This window comes from Procambarus clarkii, chromosome 60 (assembly GCF_040958095.1).
Source record: "Procambarus clarkii isolate CNS0578487 chromosome 60, FALCON_Pclarkii_2.0, whole genome shotgun sequence".
NCBI classification, from domain to species: Eukaryota; Metazoa; Arthropoda; class Malacostraca; order Decapoda; family Cambaridae; genus Procambarus; species Procambarus clarkii.
In genome coordinates, this window is record NC_091209.1 from 12,763,939 (window position 1) to 12,784,923 (window position 20,985).

At 45.0% G+C, this 20,985-nt stretch overlaps 1 protein-coding gene across 1 annotated transcript; it reads left to right on the top strand.

The window, feature by feature from the left end:
• Nucleotides 1-1,356: 1,356 nt before the first annotated feature.
• Nucleotides 1,357-18,834, top strand: LOC138353857 (chromosome partition protein Smc-like). Its single transcript, XM_069307287.1, has 3 exons — nucleotides 1,357-1,437; nucleotides 14,846-14,924; nucleotides 17,870-18,834. The coding sequence occupies exons 1-3, from the start codon at nucleotides 1,357-1,359 to the stop codon at nucleotides 18,832-18,834; spliced, it is 1,125 nt and encodes a 374-aa protein (XP_069163388.1).
• The last annotated feature ends 2,151 nt before the right edge of the window (nucleotides 18,835-20,985 follow it).

Sequence of the window (20,985 nt, forward strand, 5' to 3'; positions counted from 1 at the left end):
GCAAGGTAATACGAAAGGCATTGACCAATCTATTCAGCCATTGACGTTGATGTACTCACCTAGTTGTGTTTGCGGGGGTTGAGCTCTGGCTCTTTGGTCCCGACATGTATTGTTGCATCAATGTCGTTTGTCCAGCTTGACCCCCGCGCCATCACTGAGGGCAGATGCCACTAAACATCTAGGCAATCACTTGCGGAATCATGTGCATCTTTCCTCAGGAGGGGCCTGACAGCTGAGTGGGCAGCGCTCGGGATTCGTAGTCCTGTGGTTCCGGGTTCAATCCCCGGTGGAGGCGGAAACAAATGGGCTGAGTTTCTTTCACCACTGATGCTCCTGTTCATGTAGCAGTAAATAGGTACCTGGGAGTTAGACAGCTGCTACAGGCTGCTTTCTGGGGATGTGTGTAACAAAAAGGAGGCCTGGTCAAGGACCGGGCCGCGCGGACGCTAAGCCCCGAAATTATCTCAAGAGGAAACCTCAATCATGACGGCTTTTGTTTCATTTATTAAACCGTTCATAAACAACTTGGTAGTGTTTCAGACCTAGCTATTACAACCTTGGGTTGTGATGTTTTCAAGCTCCTAAACTGTTTAATAAATGTAAACAAAGCCGCCATATTTGAAGAAAGATGCACAGGCTTCGCAAGTCCTGGCCTAGGACGGCCCGAAACATCATCACTATTATTTATAAGTTTAGGTTTGGGCTATCTATTTTAACTTATGTAGAATCACTTATATTACATATATATATATATATATGTAATATAAGAATCACTTATATTACATATATATATATAACAAAGGTAGAGCCAATTCCCTCCATGAGAGCGCAGAGCCACAAACACTGGCCGAATATAGTAAGCCAGTTAGCCTATACAAATTGCATTTTTTACATGTGTGGCTACATAGTTGTGTCTACGGTGAGTGAGATGAAGCTCTTGGGCCCCGCCTGGCGGTGTAGCCGGGGTATTTATACCTCCCGGTGTTCCAATATTGTACTGTTAAAGGTGAGGTAATTATGAGGAAGAAAAGGCTGAGCCAGGATATAGCACTAGCACATGGATATGAGACAGACTAAAAGTTGTGATATGAGAGCGGGGTGAAGATCGAACGTCAACCCTGAGATGAGTGGGTCCGTTGCTGCCTTAGTGCCTAAGACTCGGTAATGTTTCCTGAGCCAGGATTCATCAAGTATTTATGTGCCCACTTACGAAATCTGTACATCTTTCCCCAATCGTGGTGGCTTAGTGTGTACTTACTGAACAGTTAACGAGCTCCGAAGCACTACGAGACTATACAAACTAAGCCGCCATGATTCAAGATGAACAGGTTTCGTAACTAAATACTTAAATCCTTGATGAATAATGGCGTCGCTCTCATAGCCTCTGCTGAATCTGAGGAGATACGATCCCCAGTTACAGCCCCGCTCCTGCGCCAGGTAAGTCCACTACGGGCTCACCATAGTCCGTGCTACTTGCAACGTTTGGTTCCCAGTAGCTGAGTTTAAAGCAACAACAATATGAAGAGGTACGATATATCTGTGATATACCCTGCTGGGGTTTACATCTTTTACACGTGTTCAAAAAGACGGGCACCGCTGGAATTATTAGTAGAGATGGGTCACAGAGGAACACAGGGCAACATAACAGACGCGGGGTTGTTTCAAGCGTAGGTTAAACATGTATATGAATTATTTTTGAACGCAAGGATTCATTAGGAACGTCACTTTTTTATATATAGGTGGGTACAGGAGCAGACGACTGTTGACTCCTATGCCTGAGATTATTATGGGATGATTAACGATAACAATTCCTAACTTGCAGTTTCCTTTCGGGAACATCAATGCTAGTAGTTTAAAAATTTTGTAGTCATACAAGAGAGAGAGAGAGACAGAGAGAGAGAGAGAGAGAGAGAGAGAGAGAGAGAGAGAGAGAGAGAGAGAGAGAGAGAGAGAGAGAGAGAGAGAGAGAGAGAGAGAGAGAGAGAGAGAGAGAGACAGAGATCTAATATACCTCTCCCTGGTTCATCATATATTCTTAGTGGATCAGAGGGAAGATTAACAACCTTGTGCCAACAGGAACGGCAAACACTTACTCAATCTCTCTTTCACTTTTACCCGCTCTCACACGTTCACTCTCCCCATCTCTCACACACACACACACACACACACACACACACACACACACACACACACACACACACACACACACACACACACTCACACACACACACACACACACACACACACACACACACACACACACACACACACACACGTGTGTGTGTGTATGAGAGAGAGAGAGAGAGAAAATTAATAACGGATATAACATGGGAAACAGAGCTAAGGGAAAAGACGGCTCAAGACATGAGGGAATACATCACGCAGAAGTGCAGGGAGGCAGCAGAAAAGTTTATCCCGACCCAAAAGGTAAAAAATGAAATGCAGACGAGAAACCCAAGGTTTAATCAGAGATGTAAGCTAGCTAAGCAACAAAGTAAAAGAGCATGGAGAAACTGTAGAAATAACAGGACACTTGAGAGCAGAGAAGGTTACCAGAGAGCCAGGAACGAATACGTCAGGGTGAGAAGAGAGGCAGAAGGCCAATATGAAAACGACATAGCAAGCCAAGCTAAGACTCAACCTAAATTGTTGCACAGCCACATCAGGAGAAAGACAACAGTGAAGGAGCAGGTAATGAAACTGAGGATAGGGGCAGACAGATTCACTACAAACGAAAAAGAAGTGTGCGAGGAACTCAATAAGAAATTCCAGGAAGTTTTTACACTAGAGTAAGGAGAAGTTCCAGAGATAAGAGAAGGCATAGTTAACCAGGCACCACTAGAGGAATTTGAGATTACCAGTGAGGATGTAAGGAAGCTTTTGCTAGAGTTGGATGTGACAAAGGCTATAGGCCCGGATGGAATATCACCATGGATACTAAAGGAAGGAGCAGAAGCACTGTGCCTGCCACTCTCCATAGTGTATATACAAATCACTGGTATCAGGTGAACTGCCAAAAATTTGGAAGACGGCAAACATAGTCCCGATATACAAGAAGAGGAATAAACAGGAGACCCTAAACTACTGGTCAGTGTCCCTAACTTGGATACCATGCAAGCCAATGGAGAAAATTGTGCGGAAAAAGCTAGTGGAACATCTGGAGAGATGGAACTTTGTGACAAAACACCAACATGGTTTAAGGGATGGCAAGTCATGCCTCACAGGATTAATTAAATTCTACGGTCAGGCAACAAGAATCAGACAAGAGGGGTAGGCAGACTGCATATTTTTGGATTGCCAAAAAGCCTTTGATACAGTGCTACACCAGAGACTAGTGCGAAAGCTGGAGATGCAGGCTGGAGTGAAAGAGAAGGTACTCCATTGGATAAGGGAGTACCTAAGTAACAGAAGACAGCGAGTCACTGTGAGGGGTGAGGTCTCAGATTGGCGAGACGTCACCAGTGGGGTCCCGTAGGTTCAGTCCTAGGACCCATACTGTTTCTTATATATGTAAATGATCTTCCAGATGGTATAGAATCATTCCTCTCATTGTTTGCTGATGATGCAAAAATTATGAGGATTTAGACGGAGGAAGACAGTATGAGGCTACAAGATGACCTAGACAGACTGAATGAATGGTCCAACAAATGGCTACTAAAGTTCAATCCGAGTAATGTAAGGTAATGAAACTAGGCAGTGGAAACAGGAGGCCAGACATAGGATACAGAATGGGAGATGAAGTCCTTCATGAAACGGACAGAGAGAAAGATCTAGGAGTTGATATCACACCAAACCTGTCCCCTGAAGCCCACATCAAAAGAATAACATCTGCGGCGTATGCGAGGCTGGCTAACATCAGAACTGCCTTCAGGAACCTATGTAAGGAATCATTGAGAACCTTATATACCACATATGTAAAACCAATCCTGGAGTATGCAGGCCAAAGCATGGAGCCCGTACCTTGTCAAGCACAAGGCGAAGCTTGAAAAAGTTTAGAGATATGCCACTAGGCTAACTTGGAAGCTCAATCACCCTTATTTGGATACAAACTGGTATATGGATTAAGCTTAAATCACAGATAAGCAAATGAAGTAAAAAAAAAAAATGGTGCGGATTGTTTTGACGGCACCAATAAATGGCGGCAAGCCTCTGTGACAATAATAGAGTGGAGGAATTTCCTGGTAATATTTACCAGGGCATCCTCTGCTCTCTCTCTCTCTCCCTCTCTGTACAGTGGTAGAATGTCGGACAGTAGCCTGCAGACGCCAATTTCAGTTGGCATGACAACGCAAGAGTGCTGCCACCTGTTGAGTGATTTATTCACTTTATTCTCACGATGAAAGAAAACGAAAGGAACTCCATAGTTGTCTTCTCCCCGGCCTGTTGGACCTGCGTGAAGTGGGAGAGTGAAGTGAAGTCATATACAGACTCATAGCATATGCTCCCATTTGAGTATACCGCCCATATGAGTATACCTTCCATAAGAGTCTCCCATGAATCTTGATTTTTTTTTCCTCATTGGTTTACCTTAAGATGAATACACAATGAAGGAAACCCCTCCTTAGACACTATGCAAAGTGTTAAGAGCACACAGCACAGTTCGACAACTCTGAATTTAAAAAGATTTGATAAAGCTGTTTCGGAGTTCGAGAAGTCAGGAAGCGACACCTTTGGCGAATGCAAGAGTGTAATGAATGACCACTATTCTAGGAGGATTTTTTTTGGGTTGTGAAATAGGTATTCTTTAGTTGTTTTTTTTTCCTGAAAAAATTCATATTTCACTGAAATCATCTAAATGTATGAAAGAACTGCATTCATTTAGATGAAGTCCGTGAAATATAGATTTTCCAATTAGGAAAATCCCTCAGAATAACGAAGTCTCTCTTTAGATTCAACATTTAATATATTCCACAACGTCGTAAGTGATAGGACTTGATATATCAAAAGTGTCACTGACTAATATTAATACCTTTATTGACTCCCTGATTCTCTCTACTCCCTGACTATCTACTTCCTGACTCTCTCTACTCCCTGACTATCTACTTCCTGACTCTTTCTACTCCCTGACTCTCTACTTTCTGACTCTCTCTACTCCCTGACTATCTACTTCCTGACTCTCTCTACTCCCTGACTATCTACTTCCTGACTCTTTCTACTCCCTGACTCTCTACTTTCTGACTCTTTCTACTCACTGACTCCTCACTTCCCAGCCTGGCATCTCTTATCACTATTCACGTTTCTATTTCCTCTCTTCCTGCTCCTGCTCCTCCTCCCTCCCCAGGAACAGCCTCCCCCCCCTCTCCACACACCACACAAAACAGCGAGATATTATCACAACACAATGGATGCCCTAATCAATGCTACTCTGAAGAAAAATTAATAATTCCTTGTTGAAAATCGATACTCGAATACTGCAGCAGAAGAGAAAGACCTTCCCCCTCCCCCCTCCACGCTCTCCTTACCTACCTTTCCCTTCGATCCCCCCCCCCCTTACCCTCCCCTACCTGTGTTTATTCCCTACCCAGCCACTTTTCCCTCACAATTCTTCCCTTTATCTTACATCCCCCAAACATTATCCTTGCTCTCTCCCCCACCACGCTAACCACTATCCAGCCCTCTATTGTTTCTTAATCCACGAGCCCCCCCCCCCCCACCCCCTTCTATTCCAACCTTCCCCAATCACAATTTCCATCCCCCCCCCCCCACCCCCGGTAAAGTGTCCTCCTTCCCCTTGAACGTAAACAAACTGTTGCCATGACAACCACTGGAAGATGCCGGGAGGGATTTGTTGATTGTTACTGCAGATTTGCTGTTGCGTTTCCCAGTGAGTGTAGAGGATGGGGGGTAGTGGCAGTACTAGCACCTATCATAATATAAACACATCTTGAGGTTATCTTGAGATGATTTCGGGGCTTTAGTGTCCCCGCGGCCCGGTCCTCGACCAGGCCTCCACCCCCAGGAAGCAGCCCGTGACAGCTGACTAACTCCCAGGTACCTATTTACTGCTAGGTAACAGGGGCATTTAGGGTGAAAGAAACTTTGCCCATTTGTTTCTGCCTCGTGCGGGAATCGAACCCGCGCCACAGAATTACGAGTCCTGCGCCCTACCCACCAGGCTACCAGGCCCCATCACATAAATACAAATAAACGATAACACAAAAATATTGAAAAATAATTATAAAATGCAAATATTTACCGAAAAAAAAACTAAAACAATTTTTAGCAACAACCCCAAAAGGTCCCACAAATATAACCTAAACAAAACGTTAGAGTAGACATATCCCTGGAAACACAAACCGTAACTGTCTCTATTTTCCGCTTGTTACAACTTGTAATAAAGTTGTTACATCTTGGCTTAACGTGTTTATGACGTATTAGAACGTTGTTACAACTTGCTATATTGGTTCTTATAACTAGTTAGGTGTTAAAACTTGTTCGAACGTTGTACCAACGTCGTAGTTTCGGTGTGTGTTTGGCGGGTAAATTACTGTATAACATCATCAGGTTTTATGTATGAAATGTATAGATCGATGCAGAGGAGTGTATTACTGAAGCTGTGACAGCTGCGAGGAGAGTAACAAGGGGACTCACTGGACGAGTCACGCTGGATAAAGTGAGAAAAGATTTATACCAGCTCTTCTGAAAGATATGAAAAGACTGAGTCAAACACGGAAGCCACCTGTGGGCACCAGAGACAGAAAAAGTGAGATATATATATATATATATATATATATATATATATATATATATATATATATATATATATATATATATATATATATATATATATATATATGATGTACAATCGCCTCGAGTGTGCTCAAAATAAGTATGTCATTAACAGGTAACAGGAAGAGCAATACTAATTAATATATATTATGTGTACATGTAATAAAATCATATTCAATGTGCGTTCATAGATTGTGGCTGATTTGTTGCATTCTGTATACACTATTTATCAGCACTCTACACAGATGAACCTCTCGAGAAATTTAACTGAACTCGCTAAGTACAGACACACAAAGCACCATAAACCACTAATACAGATCACAAACAAACCACAGATCCCCACACACAAACCACAGACACCCACACACAGACACCCACATACAAACCACACACAAACCACAGACCCCCACACACAAACCACAGACCCCCACACACAAACCACAGACCCCCACACACAAACCACAGACACCCACATACAAACCACAGACACCCACACACAAACCACAGACACCCACACACAAACCACAGACCCACACACACAAACCACAGACACCCACATACAAACCACAGACCCCACACACAAACCACAGACCCACACACACAAACCACAGACACCCACATACAAACCACAGACCCCACACACACAAACCACAGACACCCACATACAAACCACAGACCCCTTCACACAAACCACAGACCCCACACACAAACCACAGACCCCTTCACACAAACCACAGACCCCTTCACACAAACCACAGACCCCTTCACACAAACCACAGACCCCCACACACAAACCACAGACACCCACACACAAACCACAGACCCCTTCACACAAACCACAGACCCCTTCACACAAACCACAGACACCCACACACAAACCACAGACACCCACACACAAACCACAGACACCCACACACAAACCACAGACACCCACACACAAACCACAGACACCCACACACAAACCACAGACACCCACACACAAACCACATACACCCACACACAAACCACAGACACCCACACACAAACCACAGACACCCACACACAAACCACAGACACCCACACACAAACCACAGACACCCACACACAAACCACAGACACCCACACACAAACCACAGACACCCACACACAAACCACAGACACCCACACACAAACCACAGACACCCACAGACCCCACACACACAAACCACTCACTAATTCTCCTTTGAGGAACTGATTTGCATCTTCTCTGTCCACGACGGAACGTTTGATCCTGCCAGCTTGTGTGTGTGTGTGTGTGTGTGTGTGTGTGTGTGTGTGTGTGTGTGTGTGTGTGTGTGTGTGTGTGTGTGTGTGTGTGTGTGTGTGTGCGTACGTGCGTGCGAGGAAAGGGCGGCCTCGGAGTAGGCAACTGGGGAACACCTCGGGCAGTAGCACTTACGAAGCTAGTAAATAAGAAAGCATCTTTGAGAGGGCCACCTTGAAAGGTTAGCTATGAGAGAGCAGCCATGAGATGGTACCCAAGAAATTAAACGCCCGGAAAGTAGCAAGGATATCTTAAAAGCTGGCAATGGACAATCACACGAACCAACCAACTTTAACACTGTGACAGGCTTTACAATCTCCACAAGAATGTCAATAAAACTCTTCAATAAATATATATCAAATTATGAGAAAATATTTCATAATAATTGTGACCCCACTGCCTCAGAGACACTTGGTGCCTGTGGGTAAAAGTGGCACTAGTTTTTTGAAGGAGCTGGGTTCTAAGCTAATTGAAACAACAAGAGACCCTAGATCCGCCAGCTTTTTTTTTCAGCGCCTTAGTGTAGCGATCCAGAGAGGAAACGCTCACTGCATCCAAGGTTCCTGCCCGCCATCTGAGGAGCTGGAAGAACTCGACAACCTGTGACAAGTAGCCTTGTACCTTGCACGTTATCTTGAGATGATTTCGGGGCTCAGCGTCCCCGCGGCCCGGTCCTCGACCAGGCCTCCTTTTTGTTACACATCCCCAGGAAGCAGCCCGTAGCAGCTGTGTAACTCCCAGGTACCTATTGACTGCTAGGTGAACAGGTGCATCAGGGGTAACAAAAACTCTGCCCATCTGTTTCCATCGGCGCCGGGATCGATCCCAGACCCTAGGATTACGAGCCCTAAGTGCTGTACACTCAGCCACAGGCCCCCAATGTTGCAACCCAACACGTAACCAATGTTGCAACCCAACTTGTGTAATGAAGTTTTAAATAATAAAATTACAAAATACACAATATATTGAAGGTGGTAGAAGTCAATATGAGTGTACACGGCCACAAGGCTTCCCCGGAGACCAGACGTGAGAAGATTAGCTGCAGTGTGGAGAACAGGAAGTGCCTCTTCTCTCTGTGATAGACCTGCTGGAAGAGCTCACAGGAAGTGCCTCTTCTCTCTGTGATAGACCTGCTGGAAGAGCTCACAGGAAGTGCCTCTTCTCTCTGTGATAGACCTGCTGGAAGAGCTCACAGGAAGTGCCTCTTCTCTCTGTGATAGACCTGCTGGAAGAGCTCACAGGAAGTGCCTCTTCTCTCTGTGATAGACCTGCTGGAAGAGCTCACAGGAAGTGCCTCTGCTCTCTGTGATAGACCTGCTGGAACAATTCACAGGAAGTGCCTCTTCTCTCTGTGATAGACCTGCTGGAATAGCTCACAGGAAGTGCCTCTTCTCTCTGTGATAGACCTGCTGGAAGAGCTCACAGGAAGTGCCTCTTCTCTCTGTGATAGACCTGCTGGAACAGCTCACAGGAAGTGCCTCTTCTCTCTGTGATAGACCTGCTGGAACAGCTCACAGGAAGTGCCTCTTCTCTCTGTGATAGACCTGCTGGAACAGCTCACAGGAAGTGCCTCTTCTCTCTGTGATAGACCTGCTGGAACAGCTCACAGGAAGTGCCTCTTCTCTCTGTGATAGACCTGCTGGAACAGCTCACAGGAAGTGCCTCTTCTCTCTGTGATAGACCCACAGGAACAGCTCACAGGAAGTGCCTCTTCTCTCTCTGTGATAGACCCACAGGAACAGCTCACAGGAAGTGCCTCGTCTCTCTGTGATAGACCAGCAGGAACACACTGCACAAAGTGCATCTTCTCCCAGCAACAGACAAGAGGAACTGACCAACATAGCCCATTCTCCCTCCAGGGAGCGACAGGCCGCCTGCCTGCCTGCCTGCCTGCCTGCCTGCCTACCTGCTTGCCTGCCTGCCTGCTTGCCTGCTTGCACGCCTGCCTGCCACAAGCAAGAACTGTAATTAGCTACAAACTAAACACTGACAAAACACGTAATATGCACTAGAGAGACACCTCACAAGGCCATCAGTCACTCTACCTTCCTCTCTTCCTTTTATAACGCTACCTCTACACCTTTCCCTTTTAAAACAGCCAGAGCCTCTGACAAAGATAATTAAAAAGACAAAAAAGCACAATGATCTTTGGACATGAACTCCAACAGAGGACTGGAAAATCCACTCTCCCTACTCTCATTATGTCCAGAGAAGTAATTAATGTACGAGTCGCTATAAACGCCAATTAACTAGGGAGGGGAAAAAAAAAGGCTGAAACGCAACACGTGAACTGTTGTCATGAGATTAAAAAATCCAGCAGGTCTTAATGGAGATAGCCTCTTTAAGCTTTAGTAATGTCTATGTCTCTCTCTCTCTCTCTAGCTCTCTCTCACTCTCTCTCTCTCTCTCTCTAGCTCTCTCTCACACGCTCTCTCTCTTCTCTCTCGCTCTCTCTCTTCTCTTCTCTCTCTCTCTCTCTCTCTCTCTCTCTCTCTCTCTCTCTCTCTCTCTCTCTCTCTCTCTCTCTCTCTCTCTCTCTCTCTCTTTCTTTCTCTCATATATATATATATATATATATATATATATATATATATGAGAGAAAGAAAGAGAGAGAGAGAGAGGTGTGTATGTATGTGTGTGTGTGTGTGTGTGTGTGTGTGTGTGTGTGTGTGTGTGTGTGTGTGTGTGTGTGTGTGTGTGTGTGTGTGTGTGTGTGTAATGAACCATACCTCAGAGAGAAGAGACATGTAAGATTATCAAGACAAAGTGAACATGATGTCTGGGCAACAACCAACGAGGGACCATGAACTACAGGGTCTTGGCTGGAGACAGGTCTCTCACAATTATTTATTATTAACATCTTTATTGACAAAATTAATTACAATTTTGCCTAATCTGAGGATTTCAATTAAGTCCTATTAAAGTGAGGATAATGCTGGTATTCACTGTCACGCAGGACAGAGGGTCATACACAAGACAATAAGTCTAAACTGTAGGCTGAAGCACATATATATCATGGTTACAATCAATGGTTTAATGTATGGATATGTGAAAACAACTTTCTATTGTGCACTGCCACACAAGGGCAGGGATATCACATAGACGGATAGAATCAATGTAATTATGTATAAGAGGAGGCAGTAAAGGTTGGGATATAGGATAGACTAATGTTATCTATTACAATATATTAAAAATACAAATTGTAATACAATCCATTCAGTACAGTTTAGGGGCAGACTAATGCTGTCTGTATTAATTTAACAAAGTCTTATGAGACGATATGCTGGGATCTTAAGAGGTTTGAATGTCATTGAACGGTACAATCAACAGCTCAAATTATGTAGTCCAAGAGCTGAAGCTCAACCACTTTAAACTCGACTACGTGAGTTGGGGGCAGGTGAGTGTGTTGTTTTTACTCGAGTTCACTCCCTTTCACTCGACCCTTCACTTCACTCCTTAAATCCTCAAGATGAATATCCCCCCCCCCCCCTTCCCTTTTATTTCCCCATTCACCTCTTCATCTTCCATTCTGTCCTTCCTATTTCCTGTTCTTCCCTCCATTCTCCCAACTTTTCCTTCCCCTGCCCATCCGTCAAGTGCCTCCTCCACCCTTCACCCCTCGACCGTCGGCACTCCAGGCTGGAACGTTTGATATTCTAGGCGACACTTTGGGTAACGTGAACGGGTTATAATCACGAGTTTCCCCCTTCCCTGCTCCTCTCTACACCTGCTCTTCATCTCCTCTTCGTAATCGTTAACCTTCCTATACTGTGCCTACTGTTTCCCCCCCACTCTGTCTCACTGCATGCAGGTCGGCGTTCAATCCCCGACCTTCCAAGTGGTTGGGTACCATTACCTACCCCTGTCCCATCCCAAATCCTTATCCTGACCCGTTCGAAGTGCTATATAGTCGTAATGGCTTGGCACTTTACCCTGATAATTCCCTCCCCCCTCCCCCCCCCCTGCTGATGTTCCACCTACTGCTGCTTACCTAACAGTGACTGCGGGGAAGGGGAATGGAACTATCAGGAGAACGCGCCAAGCCATTACGACTATATAACACTTGGAAGGTCAGGATAGGGATTTGGGATGGGACGGGGGGTTGGGAGGAGGAGTGACTTCGGGGAAGCCTTCTTGTACTTGTTGCTTTATAACTTATCTTACCTGACTCTGGAATTCTTTGTCGTATCTCACTTTCTTAAAGTTGTAGATGGAGGTGGCTTCCACAACTTGCTCTTTCAGTGCATTTCCCGCTTCCATTTTATGTTCAATTGTCATTACTTTCTCTCAACTTAAAATGGCTGTGTTTGACCACTTTTGCTGTTTCCACAAAGCTCCAGTTCATATTTCTCTTTTTCAAAACTTTTCCTTCACCTGTGCCTCATCATCTTTATTCCAACCCCCAAAAAAGTTCAACTGTAGCAGAAGTATGACCCCGTCCTCCACACATTCCCTGTGCATTACTCCTAAAGTAATTATTTACATAAAAATAATTATTTAATAAATAATAATAAGTAATAATTTACATTATTACTAAAGTCCTGGAAAGATCGCATCTTCTATAACACTTGATAGTATTTTTTTTTTTTGGGGGGGGGGGGGGAATACCTTACCTTGAGGTTACCTTAAGGTACTTCCGGGGCTTAGCGTCCCCGCGTCCCGGTCGTCGACCAGGCCTCCTGGTTGCTGGATTGGTCTACCAGGCTGTTGGACGCAGCAGCTCGCAGCCTGACGTATGAGTCACAGCCTTTTTGATCAGATATCCTTTGGAGGTATTGAAATAGCCTAAGCTACTCTATCCCTTTGAGATGTCTTTTTTTTCCTTGTCTCAATAAACATACTTGAGCTTGTTAGTTTTGTTTCCGCTATGATAATAATGTGTGGTTGTTTTTGTAGCACCTTTGTTTGTAACTCTTGCAGGCGATGAGTCACAATAACGTGGCTGAAGTATGTTGACCAGACCACACACTAGAAATTGAAGGGACGACGACGTTTCGGTCCGTCCTGGACCATTCTCAAGTCGATTGTGACGACTTTGTAACTCTTACTAACTATAAGGTGATGGGTGTTTCCCATCACCTTATGTCCCCTTTTTACATTCATATAGATTATATTTACCGCTCCTCATCTCCAATACGCTGCTTTGGCTCTGGTTGTTCATTTAGCTGTGTCTCTGTCTCTTCTTCGTCCTCCTCCTCAATCTCTTCATCGTTCCTCACTGTCTCCCTTTACCAACACTTCTTTGAGTGTGACAGTAAGTCAGACACACTCGGTACTTGAAGGACGAATTGATGCTGACAGTGGTGGAGGGGGGGAAGATGTGGGAGGTAGCAAGAGAGTGAAAGAATGATGGTGCTGGTAGTGGTGATGGTAATAGTGATATTGGTATTGATATTACAACAGATATTGGTATTGATATTACAACAATGTTAAAGAAAACAAACACATTAACAAAATTTACAGTCTGTCAAAATTTACAGTCTGTCAAAATTTACAGTCTGTCAAAATTTACAGTCTGTCAAAATTTACAGTCTGTCAAAATTTACAGTCTGTCAAAATTTACAGTCTGTCAAAATTTACAGTCTGTCAAAATTTACAGTCTGTCTCTAAACACAATAACCAAATTCAACTAGAATTTGACCTAAGGGAGGTTAGGCCTCCGTTAGGCTAGGTTAGGTTAGGCGCAGGATAGGTTAGGTTAGGTTAGGTTAGGTTAGGTTAGGTTAGGCTAGGCTAGGTTAGGTTAGGCGCAGGTTACTTTAAGTACGGCTCTTTTCAGTTCCAATAACACATTAATCCAGTAGGATAAGATGAACTGTTTCTGATGGTAAACCCACAACACACACGGGATGCCATATGGTCCCTATTTGGAGAAGCACTTAGCGGCCAGCCAGAGGCTAAAGGGCCCGAACAGGAATATCCCTATGTGAAGCGTCCTAACAGAGGATTGGGTTGTTAAGATAATTAAATCGGAAAAAGCAATTAATTTTTTGTTCTTTTTTATAGGCGATTATCTCAACTATACAGGGGAAAAGAACAATGTTCATGTTAGCAATATGGTTGAAGAAAACCTCTCGTCCCTGCAAACCAAAACACTATCTTTTAACTAGCGTTTTGATAAAATCAGATTGCCGAACAATATCTGATAGTTTGAATTCCTGTTATCGGGTACAGGAAGCTTGTACATAGGCCTATCGAGGTTCCCCCACTCCCCTCCATAGGCCAACTACTAACCTTCCCCAGGATACAACAGATACGATTCTTCGCGGCAGGGACCTGCCCGAAACGCTACGCGTACTAGTGGCTGTACAAGAATGTAACAACTCTTGTATATATCTCAAAAAAAAAAAAAAAAAAAAAAAAAAAAAAAAACATGTCTATCTCCCAGGTATCTATTTAACTACTAGGTAAACAGAGGCATTAGGTGAAAGGAAATGTGTCTAAACATTTCTATCCCGCACTGGGAATGAACTGGGTCTCTTGGTTGTGAGCCGATGACGTAGGCCACTGTGCTACAGGGGCTCTTTGAGCACTTCAAACAATAACACGTCATGTTAGCAATAACTGATGAAAGTAATAACTGGTGTTGGTTTCCTAATTCCGTGTCCATCTGGAAGCACAAGACATGTTCCAGGGGGGTTCGACACCCGCATCAATCTGGAAGCACAATACACATTCCAGGAGTGCCGGACAACCGAATCATTAATCATATTATATTATTTTCTTAATGTTTTTGTTGTCCCTTGGCAGCACGATAATATCACAACCTGCCCAGGTTATTGAAGACAAATAAAGACTTATATGATAACCGAAAAAGACTCTTAAACTTTACAGCGACCCAACAAAGACCGCAAAAGCATTGTAATGCCTTCAACACTGGCTTTCATCCTCCTCATTCAGTCCAGGACATCTCGTGAATAACCAGTCCAACCACTTGGGCTGGACGGTAGAGCGACGGTCTCGCTTCACGCAGGTCGGCGTTCAATCCCCGACCCTCCAAGTGATTGGAAATTGAAATTGAAATTGAAATTGAAATAAGTTTATTGAGGTAAAATACACACAAAGGGATGAGGTAGCTCAAGCTATTCTCACCCCATTCAGTACAACGTGTTAATATATACATAGACACACATCACAAATAAACACATTACCAAACATTCTGAGAGGTAAACATATGGATTGATTGATGTGTGTCTATGTATGGACATATAAGTGATTGGACACCATTCCTTCCCTCCGTCCCATCCCAAATCCTTATCCTGACCCCTTCCCAGTGCTATATAGTCCTAATGGCTTGGTGCTTTCCCCCTGATAATTCCCTCCCCTCGTGAATAACCAGGAACCCGGGCTTGGATAAGCCAGCCGCTCCTCACAACACTGACCAAACGCTGGTTAATCCGCCAGCCGCGTCTCTCCCTTCTTTTTATGGATGAAAACAAATGAGCGTTAATCCCGGTACCCGCCTCCACATTTAAACCTGTTTATGAATGATTTTTTTTTCAAAATGTTCAAAGTTTTCTCGAACAGTGCGTCGTTGACGTCCTGTTTTTGTTGCTCACCTCTCACTACATTTCACTCACGCACGGTATATTAATATATATGTATATATATATATATATATATATATATATATATATATATATATATATATATATATATATGTATATATATATATATATATATATATATATATATATATATATATATATATATATATATATATATACACACACATGTATACACTACACTCTAATACGTAATAATATTAATATATATTTGAGAAAAACCTAGTTTCAATTTCAAAGCATGGCAAAACTTGAATGCACCTTTAGGGACTGATTGCTGCAGCTTGGACGAGCATAACTTCATAATGGGTTGGTGTCGGGCGCAGCTTGAGCGAGCATAACCTGAGGGTGTGTTAGTGTCGGGCGCAGCTTGGAAGAGCATAGCTTCAGGATGGGCTGGATAAGCCTTGGATCAGCACTGAGAGGTTCACGAATGGACCACACAGGCGATGAGCTCTGAGACAAACACAGTCGAGAGATAAAGCCTCAGCCGTGGCGATTGAAATTGGAGTAACCTCAAGGTGGGTATCCTAGTCTGTCTGGATCTGCCTCGACCACAGCACAAAGAAAAAGGGATAATCCTGCCAATGGATCCACACACAGGCAAACAAGATTAAAATAATTGGATGAAGATGAAGCTGAAAAGAGAAAGAAAATGAGAGAGAGAGAGAGAGAGAGAGAGAGAGAGAGAGAGAGAGAGAGAGAGAGAGAGAGAGAGAGAGAGAGAGAGAGAGAGAGAGAGAGAGAGAGAGACGGAGGTTGAGGGAAACGGAAAAACATTGTTAACCAGTATTTTATTTCGAGTTGAAATTTGAGATAACAGCTTGCCGATGGCCTCCGTCTGTTCTTTGTTGACATGTCAACTTCCCGGCGTTCTCACGGGTGACGTGAGGTCAACAAAGACGGATACGTGTCACCTACATACGTGACACAAGGAAGCCTTCCAGACCTAAGGAAACCTCCCTGGGATAAGGAAGCCTTCCCGACCTAAGAAAACCTTCCTAAGCTATTAAACAGCATCTCTGGGTCGAGTCTTTGAGAACAGCGCACGATACACATGCAAATATTTCCTCAATTCCATCACATTGGTGTCTAGTTCAGCAGCTCCCTCGGCTGGCGTGTGGGGTGGGTGTTGATGCAAGCAGCAGGATACACAGACGTCGAATGATTTCCTTTTAGCCTACATTGTTGCTTTTAAATGTGACCTTTATTCTGTTATATTTTATCGTCTCAGTTCTGTAACTATCCCTTTGAAGAGCGTCCCTGGGGCACTGTACAGGAACCAGAACACAGGTGAACACAAACTACACTCGGGTGCTTAGTGGACACGAGTCAAACCTCATGTGTTCGGTGGACACGAACTAAAACACACATGCTCAGTGCACACAAACTACACACACACACATAGGTGCTCAATGCACACAAGGCAGACTCAGGTACTCAGTGTACACAAAGTGTACAAAGGAAGAGCTAACACTCAAGTGTAGCGATCAGTTATCGGGTTGGCTTGATACTAACCTGCGGAGGTGTGACCTACGCGCGGGCCTCGAATCTTTCCACTGGCCCGCCCAGCTGTCATAGCTATAACCTAACTTACTTAACCTCTCTATGCCAGCTTCTCTTGTCATGCATTATGTCTTCAGGCTCGTTTCTGTAGCTCAGCAGACTTGTTACTTATTTGATTTTGGTTGTTACATATCAGATGTTAACTTTATTGCATTTTTTTTTGTAATGTGGTGTTTAATTTCAAGAGTTTGGTATCCCTTTGGCACATTTGGTTTCCATTTGAGCATGTTTGGTGTCCACTTTAGCATGTTTGGTGTCCACCCCTGCATGTTTGGTGTCCACCCCAGCATGTTTGGTAGAATGAAGGTGCGTGAGAAGGTAGTGAAGGTGAGAGGGGGAGGGTAGGGTGCGGCCCGCCAGGCAGGACATAGCCGTGATCCGGAGGGGAAGGAGTGGACACACTACCACGTCCCCCAACAAGTCAATATTGGAGTTCCCTCACTTGCTCTTCATCCGGGGGGGAGAGCTCCACCACACTACTATCCATCCCCCCTCTGCACCATCGACCAAACCCGAACACGACCCTAATAAACCTTCACGAAGGTGGGGGTGAGGAGGGGAATGACAGACTGAGTGAAGCCGACTTGTGGGCCAGTTGCCCTTCCATCCCTCCCCATCCAACTAGCCTTTTCGCTAATGCCTCGCGATAAACAGAATCGGACACAAATGCACAAACACACCACATAGGCCCAGCCTTTTTTATATATACACGTGCTTGTTTGTTGAGCCTTTTCGTCGCCCTTCAAACAAGCCTCCAATATCCTTCTGGAGGTCCGGAAGAAGAAACAAGCCTCCAATATCCTTCTGGAGGTCCGGAAGAAGAAACAAGCCTCCAATATCCTTCTGGAGGTCCGGAAGAAGAAACAAGCCTCCAATATCCTTCTGGAGGTCCGGAAGAAGAAACAAGCCTCCAATATCCTTCTGGAGGTCCGGAAGAAGAAACAAGCCTCCAATATCCTTCTGGAGGTCCGGAAGAAGAAACAAGCCTCCAATATCCTTCTGGAGGTCCGGAAGAAGAAACAAGCCTCCAATATCCTTCTGGAGGTCCGGAAGAAGAAACAAGCCTCCAATATCCTTCTGGAGGTCCGGAAGAAGAAACAAGCCTCCAATATCCTTCTGGAGGTCCGGAAGAAGAAACAAGCCTCCAATATCCTTCTGGAGGTCCGGAAGAAGAAACAAGCCTCCAATATCCTTCTGGAGGTCCGGAAGAAGAAACAAGCCTCCAATATCCTTCTGGAGGTCCGGAAGAAGAAACAAGCCTCCAATATCCTTCTGGAGGTCCGGAAGAAGAAACAAGCCTCCAATATCCTTCTGGAGGTCCGGAAGAAGAAACAAGCCTCCAATATCCTTCTGGAGGTCCGGAAGAAGAAACAAGCCTCCAATATCCTTCTGGAGGTCCGGAAGAAGAAACAAGCCTCCAATATCCTTCTGGAGGTCCGGAAGAAGAAACAAGCCTCCAATATCCTTCTGGAGGTCCGGAAGAAGAAACAAGCCTCCAATATCCTTCTGGAGGTCCGGAAGAAGAAACAAGCCTCCAATATCCTTCTGGAGGTCCGGAAGAAGAAACAAGCCTCCAATATCCTTCTGGAGGTCCGGAAGAAGAAACAAGCCTCCAATATCCTTCTGGAGGTCCGGAAGAAGAAACAAGCCTCCAATATCCTTCGAAAAACAAAAGAAAACAACATTTACTAATCGTATGAAGAAGAGTCAACTCAGCACGAGACAAGGAGATAAAGGGGAGAGATAATCAAAGATGTGTCAAGCTAGCAACATCTTCAGGAGATGTCTCTGTCTCGTCCTTCGTCATCCCATGAAATCTTCCTGTTACTTTTCCTTTTGTTCCTTTTCCTGCTACTTTATGTTATTCGCCTATATCTATTTTTTTCAGCTTCTCCTCCTCCTCCTCCTCCTCCTCCTCCTCCTCCTCCTGTGTCCTGCTTCTCCTTGTCTCCTTCTGCCTTGATCGTTCCTTAAATTTAAGCTAAGAAAGCAACGAGCGGGGGGCTCTTCCCTGCTTCATCTTGATTGATTGATTATTGATGTCAAGAACGGCTGTTGCACTGTGCTCCCCTGACCCAGGCTGGTGCACTGTGCTCCCCTGACCCAGGCTGGTGCACTGTGCACCCCGACTCAGGCTGATGAACTGTGCACCCCTGGCCCAGGCTTTCACCCTATGCCCCTGTTACCTAACAGTAAATAGGTACCTGGGAGTTAGTCAGCTGTCACGGGCTGCTTCCTGGTGTGTGTGTGTGTGTGTGTGTGTGTGTGTGTGTGTGTGTGTGTGTGTGTGTGTGTGTGTGTGTGTGTGGAAAAAAGTAGTAGTAGAAACAGTTTATTGACAGTTGAGAGGTGGGCCGAAAGAGCAGGGCTCAACCCCCGCAAGCACAACTAGGTGAATACAACTAGATGAATACACACACACACACACAGGATTCACAAAGGAATTGATATGGTAGATAAGGACAGGCTATTTAACACAAAGGGCTCACGCACTAGGGGACACAGGTGGAAATTGAGTGCTCAAATGAGCCACAGAAATATTAGAAAGAACATTTTTAGTGTCAGAGTAGTTGACAAATGGAATGCATTAGGAAGTGATGTGGTGGAGGCTGACTCCATACACAGTTTAAAGTGTAAATATGATAGAGCCCAATAGGCTCAGGAACCTGTACACCAGTTGATTGACGGTTGAGAGGCGGGACCAAAATGTCAGAGCTCAACCCCCCGCAAGCACAACTAGGTGATTAAAATAGGTGAGTACACACACAAACCCAGGAACCATCCTATAGCAGCTGTCTAACTCCCAGGTACCTATTTACTGTTACGTGAACAGAGGAATCACGTGAAAGAAACTAACCCATTTGTTTCTGCCTCGGTAGGGAATCGAACGTCGGGACCTTTGGATTACGAGTCCCGAGTGTTCTCTGCTCGGCCGCGAGGACTTACGTGTATGCGAGCTGGGGGGGGATGGCTGTGTTTGACCTCATAACAACAGATTGTATTTATGAGACAGTTTTGAGGGTAATTAATGACGGAAGCAAGTGAAAGATAGTTATACTACGCGTGGTTGCACCACCTACAAGCTTGGGAACAGCCAGTACGGCATATCGACTGGTCTGTTTGAGTTACTGATTACTTAGCGAAGCCTGTTTGGTGACCAACCTCTTATTGGTTCCAACTTTTCTCTTTTCTATTTCCGTCCATTCCTTCTTTTCTTCGCCTGATATTGGCCCTTCGTTCCCTCTTAAATTCTCAGTTCATTTCTCGTTTCTCTTATTATTCCTGTGCTACAGCTCTATTCCCCATTCCATTACCAAATGGGTGTTTAGGGTCAGCCTCAGCTTGGACGACCATTACCTGAGGATGGGGCTAGGGTCAGCCTCAGCTTGGACGACCATTACCTGAGGATGGGGCTGGGGTCAGCCTCAGCTTGGACGACCATTGCCTGAGGATGGGGCTAGGGTCAGCCTCAGCTTGGACGACCATTGCCTGAGGATGGGGCTAGGGTCAGCCTCAGCTTGGACGACCATTGCCTGAGGATGGGGCTAGGGTCAGCCTCAGCTTGGACGACCATTACCTGAGGATGGGGCTAGGGTCAGCCTCAGCTTGGACGACCATTGCCTGAGGATGGGGCTAGGGTCAGCCTCAGCTTGGACGACCATTGCCTGAGGATGGGGCTAGGGTCAGCCTCAGCTTGGACGACCATTGCCTGAGGATGGGGCTAGGGTCAGCCTCAGCTTGGACGACCATTGCCTGAGGATGGGGCTAGGGTCAGCCTCAGCTTGGACGACCATTACCTGAGGATGGGGCTAGGGTCAGCCTCAGCTTGGACGACCATTACCT